General features: G+C 43.7%; 1 protein-coding gene and 1 long non-coding RNA gene across 3 annotated transcripts in view; one reads left to right on the plus strand and one right to left on the minus strand.

The window, feature by feature from the left end:
* Positions 1 to 15924, minus strand: part of ADAMTS3 (ADAM metallopeptidase with thrombospondin type 1 motif 3) — a 296493-nt gene extending 280569 nt beyond the window's left edge. For both annotated transcript variants that reach the window (XR_010943064.1, XM_067736248.1), the window contains exons 1-2: positions 15298 to 15924; positions 13963 to 13990 (exon numbers count right to left, since the gene is read on the minus strand). Coding sequence is in view for 1 of the 2 variants with exons in the window: in XM_067736248.1 (XP_067592349.1) it covers positions 13963 to 13990; positions 15298 to 15366 (97 nt within the window). In the remaining variant the exon portion in view is untranslated. The remainder of the gene's footprint in view (positions 1 to 13962; positions 13991 to 15297) is intronic.
* On the plus strand, positions 14675 to 15512 carry LOC137223792 (uncharacterized). The gene is made up of 2 exons (XR_010943069.1): positions 14675 to 15063; positions 15309 to 15512. It is a non-coding gene; the product is annotated as an uncharacterized lncRNA (long non-coding RNA).
* Positions 15925 to 16836: the final 912 nt, after the last annotated feature.

Here is a 16836-nt window from a genome sequence, read left to right on the forward strand (position 1 = left end):
AAGCTACTAAGGACAACGACAAACATGGATCTAACCACTGAAACAGACCTCCTGGAATGCAGACACAGAGCCCCTGTGCTTAGGAACCAGAGGCAGGAGATTAGGCCCCACTCTGCATCCCTCTAGATAGTCACAGAATTATAACTCTACAGGTCAAAGATGAACAAGACCTTGAAAGATCATCTCTTCCTTGCCTCTTTCTTACAATTAAGACATCTCAAGTAGAAGACGTCATGTTTTCTTAAGTTAGAGGTGCAGTACCTTTCACCTACTCCCGCCTTCTGGGAGGAGAGATTTTTCTCTGAGTATTTAGGCCTCTCCGTCCCCCTTAACTCACCCTTCCCCAGTGAAGAAGCATGACGGATGTGATTAGCAAGTCTGGGAAAAATAAGCGGTTTGCAAAGCTCAGCACTCCCTCATCATCATTCCTGGCCTGGGAACGATCCTGATAAGGACGCCGTTCTCTTCTACCTCCCCAGCAGCAGGCTCTGTCTCAGCCCAGTGGACCTGACACACACTGGCTGGGGTGCCCGGTCCGCCAGCCCACTGCCTGCCCAGGTGAGAGCCTTGTGCTTCTCCCCAGCCTCTTTTGTAAGAGATATTTTCACTATGTCTTTAGATTTTCTATTTCTCAACGTGTTCAGAACCCAGGCAGGTCAGCGGGGTATGTTTAATTGAGGACCTCCTCAAAAGCTTGAACTACCGATAAGAAAAAGTACTGTCACATCTTCGCTGTCAGTCTAATGATAACATTAACAATTCTCCTGGTCAGGGAATTCTTTCATGTCTAAATTCCTCATTCTAGAGTTTAACATAATGACTTCTCCCTTCTTGCACTGCATGAAAAAAACCACCTTCTTGTGTATCTGTGCATGTGTGTATGTGTGACATGTATGTACTTCTTTTCACACACAAACACACAAATAGTGCACACAACTTACATCAAAGGATTTAAGGACCCAATGTTCTGTGCTTCCATATACTTAAAGACCTTTGAGCTAGTCAGACTTTCTGTTTTAATGTCAGCCATGTTAGACTTTTCTAATAGTTTCCAAATTTTACTCATTTCTGAGGCTTTGGACCATTTACACATGTCTGTGTTTTAGCATGATACTTACACATAACAGACCCTCAGTAAATACAGGTTAAAGAAAAAGAAAAGTTGCCTCAAACTGAAAGCTGAATGGGTCAGTTTCACTGTGCTGAGAAGAAGGTGTCATACCCTCTCTTCACCCTTAAAATATCTACACCAAACTTCTCATTTTCACCTGAGTATTCATCTTGTCTTCCTGACTTCACTATTTCTGTTCATGATGCGCTGATTCTCCCAAACTCCCACGCTAAAAAAAACTGACTTCATTTCAACTTTTTCCCCACTTTATATCATTCAAGTCCTACTGATCTCACCTTAAAATCTCTCTCAAATTAATCCCCTTTCTTCCAATCACCTTCAAGTTCTCATCACCTCACACTGAAAAGCTGCAAGTACCAAGTCCAAATGCCCCACATATAATTTCTCACTACCAAATGCCGTATACATTGTATCAGAATATTTTCTAAATTACTGCCAGAAAAATTGTTTTGAAGTCTTATGTCTAATATGCCTAGGTTCTACCACTCACTACCTTTGTGATTCTGGTCACTTAAGACTTTTTATGTCAGTACCCACCTGAAAAAATTAGGGCAACAGTATTTAGTTCATAGACTTGTAAAAATTAAACGGCCTAATCCAAAGTGCTTAACACAGTATCCAGCACATAGTAAGTGCTCGATAAATGTTAGGTATTAATATTACCCTGTTATTCTTTATGAAGAGTTTCAACTGGCTCATCATTACTTTAGGATAAAATAAATTCAGAAAATTGATATCTGTATTTCCATGTCAGACCTGAAAATTGCTTGAAAGACCATCTACTAATCAATTCCCCTCACTTCACACATAAGAAACTAAACTCAAAGTTAGGTAATTTAACCCAAATCAAAACTTAACTTTATCATTTAAGGCCCTCTGCATTCTGTCCCTAATTTCTTTTCAACATCATCTCCCATATAACCTAAAGAAACATTCTAATGTGCTCACTAGCTTAATCACTCCTGCCTTTAGAGCCCTACTCTATTGCATCAACCGGGGGGGAGAGGTCTGTTGCTTTCTCTCCATGTGTGCAAATCTAACCCGGCCCTCACGGCCTTTCCCAAGCCCCATCTTCTCCATGAAACCTGCCCTGTTAAACTGCCTAAAGTACAGACCTCAGGGTCTAAACTTCCTAGCTCTGACTGTCGTGCACTGCCTGCATAACAGTTATAAAAATCCCTTTGGGTGAAAAATTATATGTTTATGTCTTGTCCTTTCAGAGATTTTAAAGGACAGAAGTGTGTTCTTAAATGTGTTTAAATGTCCCCAGTGTACATCAGTCTTTGGGGAAAAGAGAAATTAATGGCTATTTTTGGAAGTGGGGATTCTTGGGAAGGAGTGCTGTCACAGCATCACCCTGTAGCCCAGGCTTTGGGATCATCTATACTCCTTCACGCATTCAGCCACATATGCTCACAACGGAGGACAGGCAGGTTGGTATCCTTCTAAGTATGTTGTAGAACGCTACACAAATGTTTCCTAGAAGAGACTAGATGTCCCCAGCACATTACAAAGACCACACTCTAGAACAGCAAGAGAAGAGAAGTCTTCAGTAGTACAATCAACATTGCTAGGACCTAAAATGGCTGCAGTACAAAGTCTCATATATCACGGCAATTTTTAGCTGATCTAATTAAGACCAAATCTACCCCAGGCACACAGAATATTGGAATACTTGTGATTGATGCAATGTGGCTCTAATTTCCAAGCAAAGAAGGGGGTGGGGTATGATGGTTGAATACTAAAGGTCTGGAGTCAAAAAGCACTGCATTTGAAGGCTGGTTTCAATCTCATGTGCTCTTTGGCACATGAGCTTGAAATTATGAAAATTAAGGCTCAGACAGGTTACCTGTAAAATAGGAAGAAGAGATAAGGCACATAAAGGGCTTAGTCCATCTAATAACATTTCAATAAATGAAAAATTAGCTGGTGTTATTATCACCATCACCATCATCATCTAGCTAGAGCTGTACACGAAGGAAGTCAATATCAGATTCCTTCCGTGTCCCAGCACCCCTCAAGCCTCTCCCCATTTCAGTCTCACACAAATATAGTGTTTCTAGTGGTTAGAAGGGATCTTAAGCTCCATGTCAACAAATGGCCTGAAGTCTAGACTGGCTGTAACAACCCATGCTCCATTACCCAACCCAGAGACTGGGAATCTCTCCCGAGAATTGGCTGATTGCTCTACACTAGAGGCAGTCACACAGGCAATTTCCTTTATCAGGTATAAATTCTCAGTATGCAACAATCTGGCCACAAGAATGAAATCAAATAAGCATTTTCAAGATCTGCTAAAGAAGCAGCTCCAACAACATTTCCAAATCCTGAGCCAAGGGTAAGAGAATGACTTTCATCAGAAATGACAGGAGCCAGCTGCTCCAGGAAAGATGTGAGTGGGGTGAAGAGTGGACGTTAAAAAGGACATCACATGCCAAAGGGCTCACCAAAGCTGTAAACGCTAACGGAGAAGGGGACACATCTTCTCTCAAAGGCAATTAAAAATTAATTTTGACACATGCTGAAATTCTGAATGCAGCCAAATTCCTTTTTCCTCACTTCATCTCCTCTAGGCTCTTATCGCCACAAGGCAGAGAAACACTTTGATGTCTTTTATTTTAGTTGCAAACCTATTTTCACAGCCATTTGGGGGGTGGAGGGGGGAGGTGCTTTGCTTTTACTCATTATTAAGAAAGAACAAATAGTTGTGAACTTTAAAATTCTTCTCATTTTTTTAATCTGGCTTTTTCATAAATATTTGTTGCAATTGCACAATGTTTATGTTCAAGAGAGTCATTTAGGAAAGAACAGCACATTCTTCAGCATTCCAGGACATGAAATCAGGTAAGAGGAGATCTTTTAAGAAAACTGTTTTAAAGAAAAATATCCAAGTATTTTCTTTGTTTGCATCTTAAAATGATCAAATAATCAATAACAGGATAACAAGTAGAGATTTATTTTTTTTAAGTGAGGCCCAAATGCCAAACACTTAACATTCCAATCTTAGTTTTTAAAGAAGCACTTCCACTGGTTATATTTATCATCATTGGACATTTTACAGACTCAAGAGCAATATTAGACATTCTAAAAATTAATATTTCTCATACGTCTTACAATTTTTTGATGGATAATACTTTTGAAGACTAATATTGAGTCTAGAATTTAAAGCCAGGAAAATTAGCATTTGTCCCTAGGGCCAAAGGCTGGGGAAAATATGACAGATAAGAAATGCGGATAGTAGCTTTAAAGGTTTTCCCTGAAACTTTACTTGTGGTAATTATATTTTCCAAATCTAAAATAGTCTGGCTTATGGTTTGACAAAAAGTATGAGAAACCAGGACAGTCCACTAGGCTGCTGCTTTAGTTTCCTATTGCTGCTGTAACAAACTGCCACAAACCTGGCGACCTGAAACAACATGAATACGTTATCCTACAATTCTGGAGGTCAAAAGTCTGAAATAGGTTGCACAGGGCTGAAAGCAAGGTGTCAGCAGGCTGCATTTCTTTTGGAAGCACTAGGAACGATCTGCTTCCTTGCCTTTTTCAACGTCCAGAGGCTACCTGCGTTCGCTGGCTCAAGGTTCCCTCCTTCCATCTTCAAAGCCAGCAACATCAAACCAAGTCTTTTTCACCTCCCCCTTCCATCTATAAGGACTTTCCAACAGGTAATCCAGGATAATCTCCCTATTTTAAGGTCAACTGATTAGCAACCTTAATTCCACCTGAAGACTTAATTCCTCTTTGCCATGTCATGTATTTACAAGTTCCAGGGATTCAAACACAGACATCTTGGGGGTCCACTCCTCTGCCTGCCACAGCCAACAGCTCCCATCAATGTGGCGGAAGTCCTCACAGCTGTGACGTTACTGCACACGTGTGCCGCCCAGCATCCGTCCCTCCTTGTCCTTTAACTGAACCCCAGTTTTCCCTCAGGTTAACCATCTCACACTCCACTCTCAGTCCCTGTCAGTCAAGAGTGAAACACCTCAATCCAGGCTAATCAGAGCACTGCATCACTGAGCACAGTTCATGGTTTGAGAATAAGCTTATGACTCAAGCCAGGTAGCCAATAAATGCCCTACCAGGAGCTATTAACTGGAGCAGCCAGAACAGAAGTGTTCTGTCTAGTGGGGTAATGATAGCCTAGAGTTGCTGGTGACAGTCTTTGCCACAACTTGGATAGTCACGATCTTATGCTACTAGAGAAATAAAGCCAACCCAGAGGAATAGTAGGAGAGAAACAAAGAGGGAAGAAAGGGAGAGAAGGAGGAAAGAAAGGTGGGAGGGAAAAGAGGAGGGAGGGACAGAGAGGGGAAGGAGGAAGAGGGGAGAGAGAGATTGATTCCTGACATTATTTGAGCCCTAGATCCAGCTATACCTGACTTTGATTACCTGATCAATTTTGTCTTCCTTAACCACTGTCAACTGGGTTCCTGTTATTTGCATCCAAAGGAGTCACGATTAATACAGGAACATTCTCTCAATGAAATGGAAAGAAGGAATTTCAATAAATAAGATGAAAAGAAAAGAAAGAATTATGTCCAGTATACACAAAATATAGTTGGTGTGGAATAACTTTTTGCACTATTCCTTACTCAACTCCTCCCTCTACTGCTATATTCCAATGAATTAAGCAACACTACATTGAGATACCAACATGAAGATAATACATGAAAATAGAACTCTTTAAAGAGCTGTCACATGGTGAGCTGAGTGGCTGGATAGTGTACAAGTCCATGACACACTAAATTAAGGTGACTGAAAAGCCACAGTGGCAGGCAGACCTATCAGAAATGTATGGACTAGAATGAGGCAGCTCTCCTTGAGTAAAAGTGTTTTTTAAAAGCACAAAACTGGGCTTCCCTGGTGGCACAGTGGTTCAGAATCTGCCTGCCAATGCAGGGGACACGGGTTCAAGCCCTGGTCCGGGAAGATCCCACATGCCACGGAGCAACTAAGCCCGTGCGCCACAACTACTGAGCCTGCGCTCTAGACCCCGCAAGCCACAACTACTGAAGCCCACGCGCCTAGAGCCTGTAGTCCACAACAAGAGAAGCCACCGCAATGAAGAGTAGCCTCCACTAGCCGCAACCAGGGAAAAGCCTGTGCGCAGCAATGAAGACCCAATGCAGCCAGAAACAATAAATAAATTAAATAAAATAATAAATAAATTTTAAAAGCACAAGACTAAGACACACTAATAATAATACCTATTATTCTAGCTTGCTTACCATGTGCCAGCATTTTATGAATCCTTTAAAACTCTGTGAAGTAAGTAAGAGTAGTATGTCTATGTCACATACAAGACAATGAAGCTTTGAGAGGTTAAGGTCATCAACTAGAAAGTGTTGCAGTCAGGATTTTAAACCACACGGTAAACAGAGTCTGTGCCCCTGACCATTTGATGGAGGAGAGGCAATGAATATTAATAGTTCCTCTAATGCATACACTGGTTAGCTTTTAGATTAAGGAATGGACTCTACATGTAAAAAAGAGAGGTCTTTACATATAAAAGAAAGAGAACACAAATTCATATGAATAATTATTTCAACCATTCTTTTTATTTGTGTGCATTAGTACATATAAAAATATATGTACTAAATATGAAGAAAAATTGTAGGAAATGTGATTATCTAAATATTTGAAGATTCATATGTTTAATCCTACTTTACTTTCTACAAGTTTCCTAAATACTATTTTTGTTTTATCAGTCACTTCAAGAACAAGACAGGCTGTTTCATGCTGCTCACAATTTGTTCTAAATTCCATAAAGATTCATCATGCTGAATTTGTGGCACTCATTTTATAAACAAGAGACTGACATTTTACCACAAAATCTCTTCTAGGGATTTATAGTTAGTCAGCAAAGTCACGTAAATGCATTCGGAAAATTAGGATGGATGAATTACATGTGGGAACAGAGATTCCTAAGCTAGGAAACTTTTCCCACGCTTTACTATCCATTCTAAAGAATACACAACTCTCAAATTCTGTTCTATGAGGTGGACAAATCTTCTTAGGGTACTGATAAAATTACAAAATATTTTTATAATACAATGGTTCATACTTTGAGGTACGTGGTAACTAGAAAATGATTAATTCATTGCATCTTTCAGAGATTGCATAACCAAATATTTAAAAATTATGTTCAAATGTCAAGAAGAGCAGAACCAAACCTAATTTAAAATTAAAATATTTTAAATCAACACTTTCCTATATATTGCTACTAGGAATTCACGTCCTACAAACATCTTCAAAAGTCATGCATTTGTCAAAATGTATCACGTTAATTTGGTTTTACTCAGTAATCAACTTCTAGGGCGCTCTCCTAAAGGAATCATTGGAAAAATGGGCAACAACCTATATACAACACTGTGTGGCAATGTTCACTATCATGAGAAAATGGATACCATTAGGGAAATTATTACATAAAATAAGGATTATTAGTATATGATGGGATGAAAATGATGTTTATGAGGAGTTTGTAATGATATGGAAAATTACATTAAAATATTAAACCAAACAAAATCAGGTATCCAATAAAAACCCCATAATCTGTGTATTAAAAGAAGACTGAATAAGAATATGCTAAATTATAACAAAAGTTTGATATTTGGGATGATTGTCAAAAATCTGGGGGATACAGAAATAGAAGATAACTATAAAAGGCACATGTAAAGCATCTATAATCAGAACAAAAACTGATTAATTAAAAAGACTAACTCAACAATTTATAATAGAAGTAGCACAGCTTAGAAGTAAAAGCTGATTTCTATTAGAGGAACTCTGAGGAAAGCGTTCTCAAAATTCTGGTAATAACAATCCTCTTTGAGGAAGCAGTAGGGTTCCATTTAAGTCTTCACTGTCAATAGATCCAGTCCAAGCAGTATAACCAAACTCTTTATATTGAAACTACTCATGATTTTAGCAGGCAATTTGGAATTGTCCCTAATGGATTTCCAAGGTAATCTTGGTTGGCTACCCATAAGCAAAGAATGCTTAAAGATAATCGTCCTGGAAACAGAGATGACCTTAAAGATTTCTTAACATTTCTGAGCAATATTATGATTATTTGGTACAATGAAAAAAGAAAACAGTGAAAGTATGGGGAAGGAATAGTTCAGCTAACCAGCAGTAAGTTGCTGGTGATAGGTAACATGCTGCATTTAATAACATCTTCATCTAAGAAGCTTAAAGCATTTAACTTTAATCATTATGATGCTCTATGGAGAGGTGGGAGCTAAATCAGTAAAGTCAAGTGTATGATCTTTAGTGCCAGGGAAGAACAATGGCTTAGGTGGCTGAAATTCTAAATTTTACAAGGGATCCCTTTAAACTTGCTTTAGACCACATCTTTTAGTATTGCTGTTGGCGAACCGGATTGACAGATTTCAATCTTAGCTTATCTTATTTCCACTGATGCCAGCAACATGGCAACTTATCCCAAACAGACTTTAGAGCAAAATTAGTGAACATTCCAAACCTGCACATAATTCTATTCAATTTGACAAATACTTATTGAGCACAAACACAAAAGCATAAAAAACTGATAAGCCTAAGTCCCTGGCTTTGTGGGGTGAAACAGGAAGTCACAAGGAGTCTTGATAACATTGAATAATTAACTGTATAGCCATTGTCACCATCCTCATTTTCCTGGGGACCAATTAAACCTGGACAGGAGCACAGAACAAGAGCATTTTAGGAATATCAGAACACAGCCAAATCCCAGTAAGATAATAACCTGCTTACTAGATCTATGCACTGAATAACAAATATTTTAGAGCCCACAAGGTACCAAGCTCTGTTTTATGTACAGGGGATACAGCAGTCATCAAGACAAAGTCTTTCCTCTCTCAAGGGCTACGCTAGTGGAAACACTTATTCTATACCAAGGAGAAGGTACAGTGACACACTACACCTTGAAAACCAAACAAGTACCTGAAAATGATGAAAACTTATTTCTCAGGAAACCAGATATTTGAGAGGACAAATTAGCAACTTTATTTGGTTAAGAATAAAATGCAATGAAATTTGAAACTGGGAAACAGAAATAGGGCAGAGAAAGATGGATATGCCCCAATTCTAAGAGCGGGGGTGGGAGAGGGAAGACAGCTGAACACCAAAGCCTTAACAATGATTTTTCCTCTGATAACACTCAAGTAATCTCAAAGGCGTGGCTTATGAAACAAAAGGACTCAGAGAATTCTTTTTTGGATTCTCCAATTTCTACAGAACTATGATTATTTCCTAAGCCACATGTGTCACAGAGTAAACCTCCTTACCCAATCAGGCCAGCCAGCCAGCTACCCACAATTACCCTAGGCATCCTACCAAGGCCATATTCTGAGTCAGAAATGAAAGAGCTCCCTGATATGTCACAGAAGTAGTCTACCAATCTCATGAAACACATTTACACATATATACACATTACATACACATTCACATGTGCACCTATATGTATGTATGCATGCATGTATACATGTGCATATGTGTGGGTATATGTATGTATGGGTGTATGTATATACTGTGTATACATGTATGCATGGGTGTATGTATGTATACATGGGTGTAGATAGGTAGGTAGGTAGATAGCTCCTCTCTGATTGACAAGGGAGCAGAGAATTAGGTGACAGTTCAAAACCTATTTGCCCGTTTTCCCAAGAGTCACACACCAAGAGGACATTTTTCCACTGGGTGGAGAAAAAAGCAAAGAAGTCACATCCCGTACTACAGACTTCATAGGTGATATATATATATATATATATATATATATATTCTAACCTGCCCCCATCACAGACTGCCCTCTACTCTAGGGGGTTGGAGCATATCAGATATATATTTTTTACTGGTCTCCTAAGCCAAATACTAAAAAAGTATGTATTGTTTTTCTATTTATAAAAAGAATTTAAAACTGGCAAAATTAATTTATCCTGTTACAAGTCACCTTTTGTGTGGGAATCCTGCTAGGAAAGTGGCACAAGTACTAGTAATGTTCTTATCAATCCGGGTGCTGGATACCCAGAAGTGTTCCCTTCGTGAAGAATCAGCAAGGTGTACACTTATACGCACCACACTGCATGTATATTATATCTCAATAGAAAGGAGTTTTTAAATTTAGCTTCCTAACAATTTGTGGTGTGTTACTAAATTATACTTACCTCTTCTTGAGACATTAAATTATTCACAAATTATTCAGAAACATGGAATCTTCTCTAGCCAATTTGTAGATCAATAAATATAAATTCATTAATTCTACAAACCTTATTACTTTTTCCTAATTGTGTCATTGATCAAATAGCACCTCCAGGCAGTTATATAAAACTACTTTTCAATCAATTATTGGAAAAAAATTACTTAACTATATGTAGAAAAGTACATTTACCAAAACTCCAGGTTAGCAATCCCTTGATGCATGGGGACAGGGGAAAGGAATCTCATTATTTTTTAAATATATTTTTAAATATATTTTTAAATCCCTCTTAAGAACAACATAAATGATTATAACCCAAAGCCAAATGGTACACTTCTGCTATCACAAGACTCATGAGTCAAATCTATTTTTATCTTTATTTCTTCCCTTAACTCAATTCGGAAATGGTAAATAAAAATGACAATAATAAAAGAAAGAAATCTCATAAAGCAGAGGAACTTGGGAGCAGATAAATCTTCAGCAACACAACCTAAGAGTGCCCTGCCCTCTTCTCTTAAGTGCTGTTACTCATCTCCCTCTTACCAAATTAAAGCAGACCTGTACTACTTTCTTCCCTGAGCACAAGAACTACCAAAGTAGTTTATATTAGCAAAAGGACTGGACCCAAAGTCTAACCCAGGGCCTGTTACATATGAGCATGCTGGGTCTATCTGAAAATTTAATCAAAGCAGTATATTTTATTCCTTGTAGAATGAGTAATCTTAAAATAGTTTTTTAATTTACATATCGAAATGTTGGGATGTTTAAGTAATCAAATGTTTAAGAAATAAAAAGTAACACAGCTCTCTTTCCCTACTTGTTTGAAGACTGGTTAAAAGAAAAATCTGGGGCTTCCCTGGTGGCGTAGTGGTTGAGAGTCCGCCTGCCGCTGCAGGGGACACGGGTTCGTGCCCCGGTCCAGGAGGATCCCACATGCCGCGGTTCGGCTGGGCCCGTGAGACATGGCCGCTGAGCCTGCGCGTCCAGAGCCTGTTGCTCCGCAACGGGAGAGGCCACAACAGTGAGAGGCCCGCGTACCGCAAAAAAAAAAAAAAAAAAAAAAGATACATGTTGGGGACGTCCCTGGTGGCACGGTGGTTGAGAGTCCGCCTGCCGATACGGGGGACACGGGTTCGTGCCCCGGTCCGATCCGGGAGGATCCCACATGCTGCGGAGCGGCTGGGGCCGTGAGCCATGGCCGCTGACCCTGCGCGTCAGGAGCCTGTGCTCCGCAACGGGAAGGGCCACAACACTGAGAGGCCCGCCTACCGCAAAAAAAAAAAAAAAGATACATGTTGGGGGCTTCCCTGGTGGCTTAGTGGTTGAGAGTCCGCCTGCCAATGCGGGGCACACGGGTTCCTGCCCCAGTCCGGGAAGTTCCCACGTGCCGCGGAGCGGCTGGGCCCGTGAGCCAAGGCCGCTGAGCCTGCGCGTCAGGAGCCTGTGCTCCGCAACGGGAGAGGCCACAACAGTGTGAGGCCCGCGTACCGCAAAAACAACAACAAAAAGATACATGTTGGGGGCTTCCCTGGTGGCGCAGTGGTTGACAGTCCGCGTGCCGATGCGGGGGACACGGGTTCCTGCCCCGGTCCGGGAAGATCCCACGTGCCGCGGAGCGGCTGGGCCCGTGAGACATGGCCGCTGAGCCTGCGCGTCAGGAGCCTGTGCTCCGCAACGGGAGAGGCCACAACAGTGAGAGGCCCGCGTACCGCAAAAACAACAACAACAAAAAGATACATGTTGGGGGCTTCCGTGGTGGCACAGTGGTTGAGAGTCCGCCTGCCGATACGGGGGACACGGGTTCGTGCCCCGGTCCGGGAGGATCCCACATGCCGCGGAGCGGCTGGGCCCGTGAGCCATGGCCGCTGAGCCTCCGCGTCAGGAGCCTGTGCTCCGCAACGGGAGAGGCCACAACACTGAGAGGCCCGCGTACTGCAAAAAAAATAAAAAATGTTGGGGCTTACCTGGAGGCGCCGTGGTGGAGAATCTGCCTGCCAATGCAGAGGACACGGGTTCAAGCCCTGGTCTGGGAAGATCCCACATGCCGCGGAGCAACTACGCCTGTGAGCCACGACTACTGAGCCTGCGCGTATGGAGCCTGTGAACCACAACTACTGAGCCTGCGCGTATGGAGCCTGTGAGCCACAACTCCTGAGCCTGCGCGTCTGGAGCCTGCGCCCCGCAACGAGAGGCCGCGACAGTGAGAGGCCCGCGCACCGCGATGAAGAGCGGCCCCCGTTCGCCGCAACTGGAGAAAGCCCTCGCACAGAAACAAAGACCCAACACAGCCAAAAGTAAATAAATAAATTAATTAAAAAAAATTAAAAGATACATGTTGCTGGCTGAATGCTATCAACTACAAATGACAAATGTCTCTTCATAGACATTGTATTTTCAATGCAGTTCTCAGTCACTTTCCTCCTGTCTGTCCTGCACTTCCTGTGGAGGTCTAAGCTTGTGGAGGAGTTCCAACAATGCTAAGCACTGAGTAAGAAGGGAGCATTCTGACACACAATGTCATATGGCTACAAACAGATATTCTGGGCCTGGATCTTGGGGTCCCTCCATTAGTTTACAAGTATGGAATTCCCTGAGCTCTCCACTATGCACTACAGCAGGTTACTGTGTAACCTCTCAAGCTTCATTTCCTTCAAATCTAAAATAGGCACAATGTGTCCCTACCCCCTAGTGCAGCTGTGAGAAACAGATGACATTAGGCACATAAAGCAATTAGCACTGTGCCCGGCACACAGCACATGGGCAAAGATTTGTAACTACTTCTGCAGTAACAAAATCTTTTCATGTAAAAGATGACTTTACCATATCACCTGACAAATACACGATTTACAGAGACTGACACTCTGCCAAAAGGAAAATCATCTTTTAAAGTAACCCAAGTTAAATGTGTATGAAAAGACTGAATGGAGCCTAGCTTCTTGACAGATGACTTTCAGTTTCTGCATTCAGAACAAATACATTATTATAAACAGCTTCAAAAAAGACCATGGACTTTGGAGGACATGTTACAAGTCACACTCTCTGAGCCTCAGTGTCCTCACCCATAAAATGGGAATAATTCCCATATCGTCAGGCAATACCGAGGTTTTAGATGTTATCTGCAAAAGGCCTAACAATATCTTACACATTAGTAGATAACTATTTCAAAGCAGATGGCATAAGAAAAGCCATCAGAGGGATTATTCAAAGCTGGAAAAATTTTAAGAGAAAACTTTTCCATCATCTGTGCTTCATTTTTCTCTTCTTTGTAGCATTCTTACACTTTCTCTTCTAATCAGATTTGCTCCTCTTAATGCTACAAAAGTTGATTTAATTTATCTCCATATCTTCTTCCAGTCCCTCCATCACCCTCCCAGTACCTACCAGTGGCTTGTCCAAAGACAGTTAATAAATCGACGCCTGAAAAGTCCGACTGCAGGAGAATTTTTACATCACTACAACTCAGCCCGAGGAAAGTGACACCCTCCTCCGGAAAGAGGAAGAGAAGAATAGAAATGTTACTGGACTACCAATTGTTTCTTTAGCCATCAATGGGAGAAATTTCAGGAACAATATTTTGCTTCGCTTACTTCATTCCCTACTTTCTACTAAGATAAGAGTGACATCTGAGAACAAGGCTTACCTATTTGCACCATTTCTTCATTACCAGCCTGGAAAGGAGGGGGAAAAGTAAGAAAAAGAAACAGTTACTGGGTTTCATCTTATCACCTCATGCGTTTTATTTCTACCATTAATGCTTTTCAGGAGCTGGCTAATCAGGAGATGCTGGAGACCGGGATTGGTGCCTAAAGGCTGCACCTCAGTTTGTAGGAGGTTCTGTGACAGGAGCATGAGCCAATTCAATAATAATTTGGGACAGGGTGTCGTTTGCTCGTTTCAATTTTAATTTAACATTTATGAAGCCAGCAAAAAATAAATACTGACACTCGATATTCTCTTCTGAAAACTCCGGGTACTGGGTCAGGAGTAGAAAAGAAAGTCTCTGAATTTACACGTGCAAAAAGAAGTCTAAATCCTGATGCATCAGATTTGAGGTCAGGAATCCACCAGACAATTCTGTACTTTTCACCCTATGGTCAGACCAGGCAGACCCGAGACGCTACAAAAACTCACAGAGAAATTCTGTACCCAAAGTCCCACCGGCCCTGTGCTGATGTGATTTACTACAAACGGCTCGGCTCATCCCGCTGAGCCTTCTCAAGGACTCTTCCGAGAGCATCGGGCTTCACCTTGAGTCTCCAAAGGGCGGGGGCTGGGTCGAAAAGAAACAGAGCTGCACTCAACTTCGCTTTAAAAAGAGGAGGAGTTGTGCAGAGGGGGAGGGGAGAAAAGCGGCCGGCGCCTCCAGCCTCTGCCCAGGAAAACGCAGGGCAGGAAACGTCCCCGGGCCCCCCTCCCCAACTGTCAAACCCCGGCCCTGCCGCAGTCCTCCCAGGACACGTGTCTACTGGATCGCTCCCTGTCCGGCCCAAGGACTTCCTGAAACCCCCGCCTCCGGCTGCCCGAAAAAGCTGTGAGTCAGTGAGGAGGAGAGAAAGTCCCGCGAACCCGACTCCGGCTGCTGCAACCAGAGCACTGGGATCCCGGACTCAGCGTCCAGAACTTCATTCAGGCGCCCAGACCGCCCTCCGGAAAGAGGAAACCCAGATGGCCCGGCGAGGATGCAAATTGGCTGCACTTTGTCACCAGGAATTGTTTCGAATGCCGCAAAGTGAAGTCCTAGGTGTGACAAGCCTGGGCTCCCGAAGTGGGAGTCCAAACCTCCCGTGCCATTCAACCCCCCACCCCAGAAAGCCCCGCACGCTGCGCCCAGCCCTCGAAACACCGTCCGTGAATGCACCAGATAACAGGGAAGGGTGGGAGGGGTGAGGAGGAGAGAGAGGAGGGGAAAGAGGGGAGGAACTTTTTCGGGAAAAGGTTGGGTTTGAGTTTTTTATTGTTATTATTTTCCACTTACTTGTCCATCAGCTGAAGTCCTAACCTCTACCAGAGCGGCTGCTATCAACCAAAGTGACAGGAGAACCATCACGAGTCGAGTTCACTTTTCAACTACTGGGCAAAGCAAATGCCCAGAGCAAACCCACCCCCCCTCAAAATAAGTTTCTTGAAAAAAAGAAAAAGAAAAAAAGAACCAAAAAATGCAGAATTAAAACAAAAACAAACAGAAGAAAACTGATCTTCCGTGCTTTGCTTCAATGAAAATGAAATCTGAGCTCTGAGACTGGCCCCCTCTGCTCTGCAGTTCTTTCCACTTCACCTTCTCACCCCGTCCTCCCAAACAGAGCGTGCAGGAGCGAGAAGGTGCTGCGAGCCGGGCATGGGCTGCGCCGGGAGAGGGGGAAGGGACGAGGGGCTTCCAACTATCTCTGCCCGAAGCGGCTTTTTCTAGGCTTTTCGAGCACCATGGGTCCCTAAGGTTAGCGCTGAGAATGCTTGGGTCCCCTGGAGCACAGCAGGGGGAAGTATTAGCGAGAGAGACGAGCGAGCGGGAGCGGGAGAAAGAAGCAGGGAGAGGGCGATTCCGCCGCTCGCACAGAGGTGGGGGCGGGAGGAGCCCGAGGGGAGGAGGAGGAGGCAGGCGGAGGAGGTGGGAGGAGTGGGCCGCTCGCCGGCTCCTGTTGCTCGCGAAGCGGCCGTATGCTCGCTGCCGGCGACCCGCGGGGCGCTAATAAGGCGGCCGGAGCCCCCCGGGCGGCCCCTCCCGCCGCGGCGCCCACGTCACTCGGGGCCCGGTCCCGCGCCCCCCGCGCCGGCCCGGACGGCCGGGGCGGGCGCTGCCGTCGCGGGAGGAGTGGGGAGGACGGCGACCGTGGCCGGCCCCAGGCAGGGTCAGGCTTTGAAGCCGCGCGAGGGGTCTCGAGTGGCCCGGGCTCGACACCCCCATCCCGGGATCTTCTCCTTCCCCGCGACATGGGCGAAGGGAGGTGGCGGGCCAGGGGAGCCACCGGCCCAGACAGGCGGGACCGGCTTTGAGTTAATTATAGGAAGGGGGAGGGTCTAAGGGTCGGTCCTGGGCTTTAGGAAATTCACCTCCTGCTCTACCTTCCCTGCTCTCCCGGCCGGGTCTCCCCGGAGGGAACCCCTGGAACCTCCAGGTCGTAACGACGCGGTCATCCTCCTTCCGGGCACCAGCCGCCTACCACGTTTTGTAGGGTTGGTTCCTACCCCCTTTCAGTTCTTGTTTATGCTTTATTAGTTTGTGTTAGTTTTAAACGATGCCGTGTCTCTTCCTTGAGTCACCCGGATGCTTCCGTTTATCACTAGAGTACACAGGCCTCAGCGTCTCTTCCTCTCCCCAAGATTAAGTTATCAAATGATTTCTGCCCTTTGTGGCCCAGTGCTTTCTGGGAGGAGATAGCACCAACCTGGGCTCCAGAGACTTGAGAAGGGTTTGCTGGAAGCCAAGCGCAGGCCCGCTTCCCTGGAGTAGACGCTTGTGGGCGCTTTCCAGGGAGCAGAGGGGGTGGAAAAGGAAATATTTCCAACCTCCACTGAC

The sequence above is a fragment of the Pseudorca crassidens genome, chromosome 4 (assembly GCF_039906515.1).
Source record: "Pseudorca crassidens isolate mPseCra1 chromosome 4, mPseCra1.hap1, whole genome shotgun sequence".
In the NCBI taxonomy this organism is placed as follows: Eukaryota; Metazoa; Chordata; class Mammalia; order Artiodactyla; family Delphinidae; genus Pseudorca; species Pseudorca crassidens.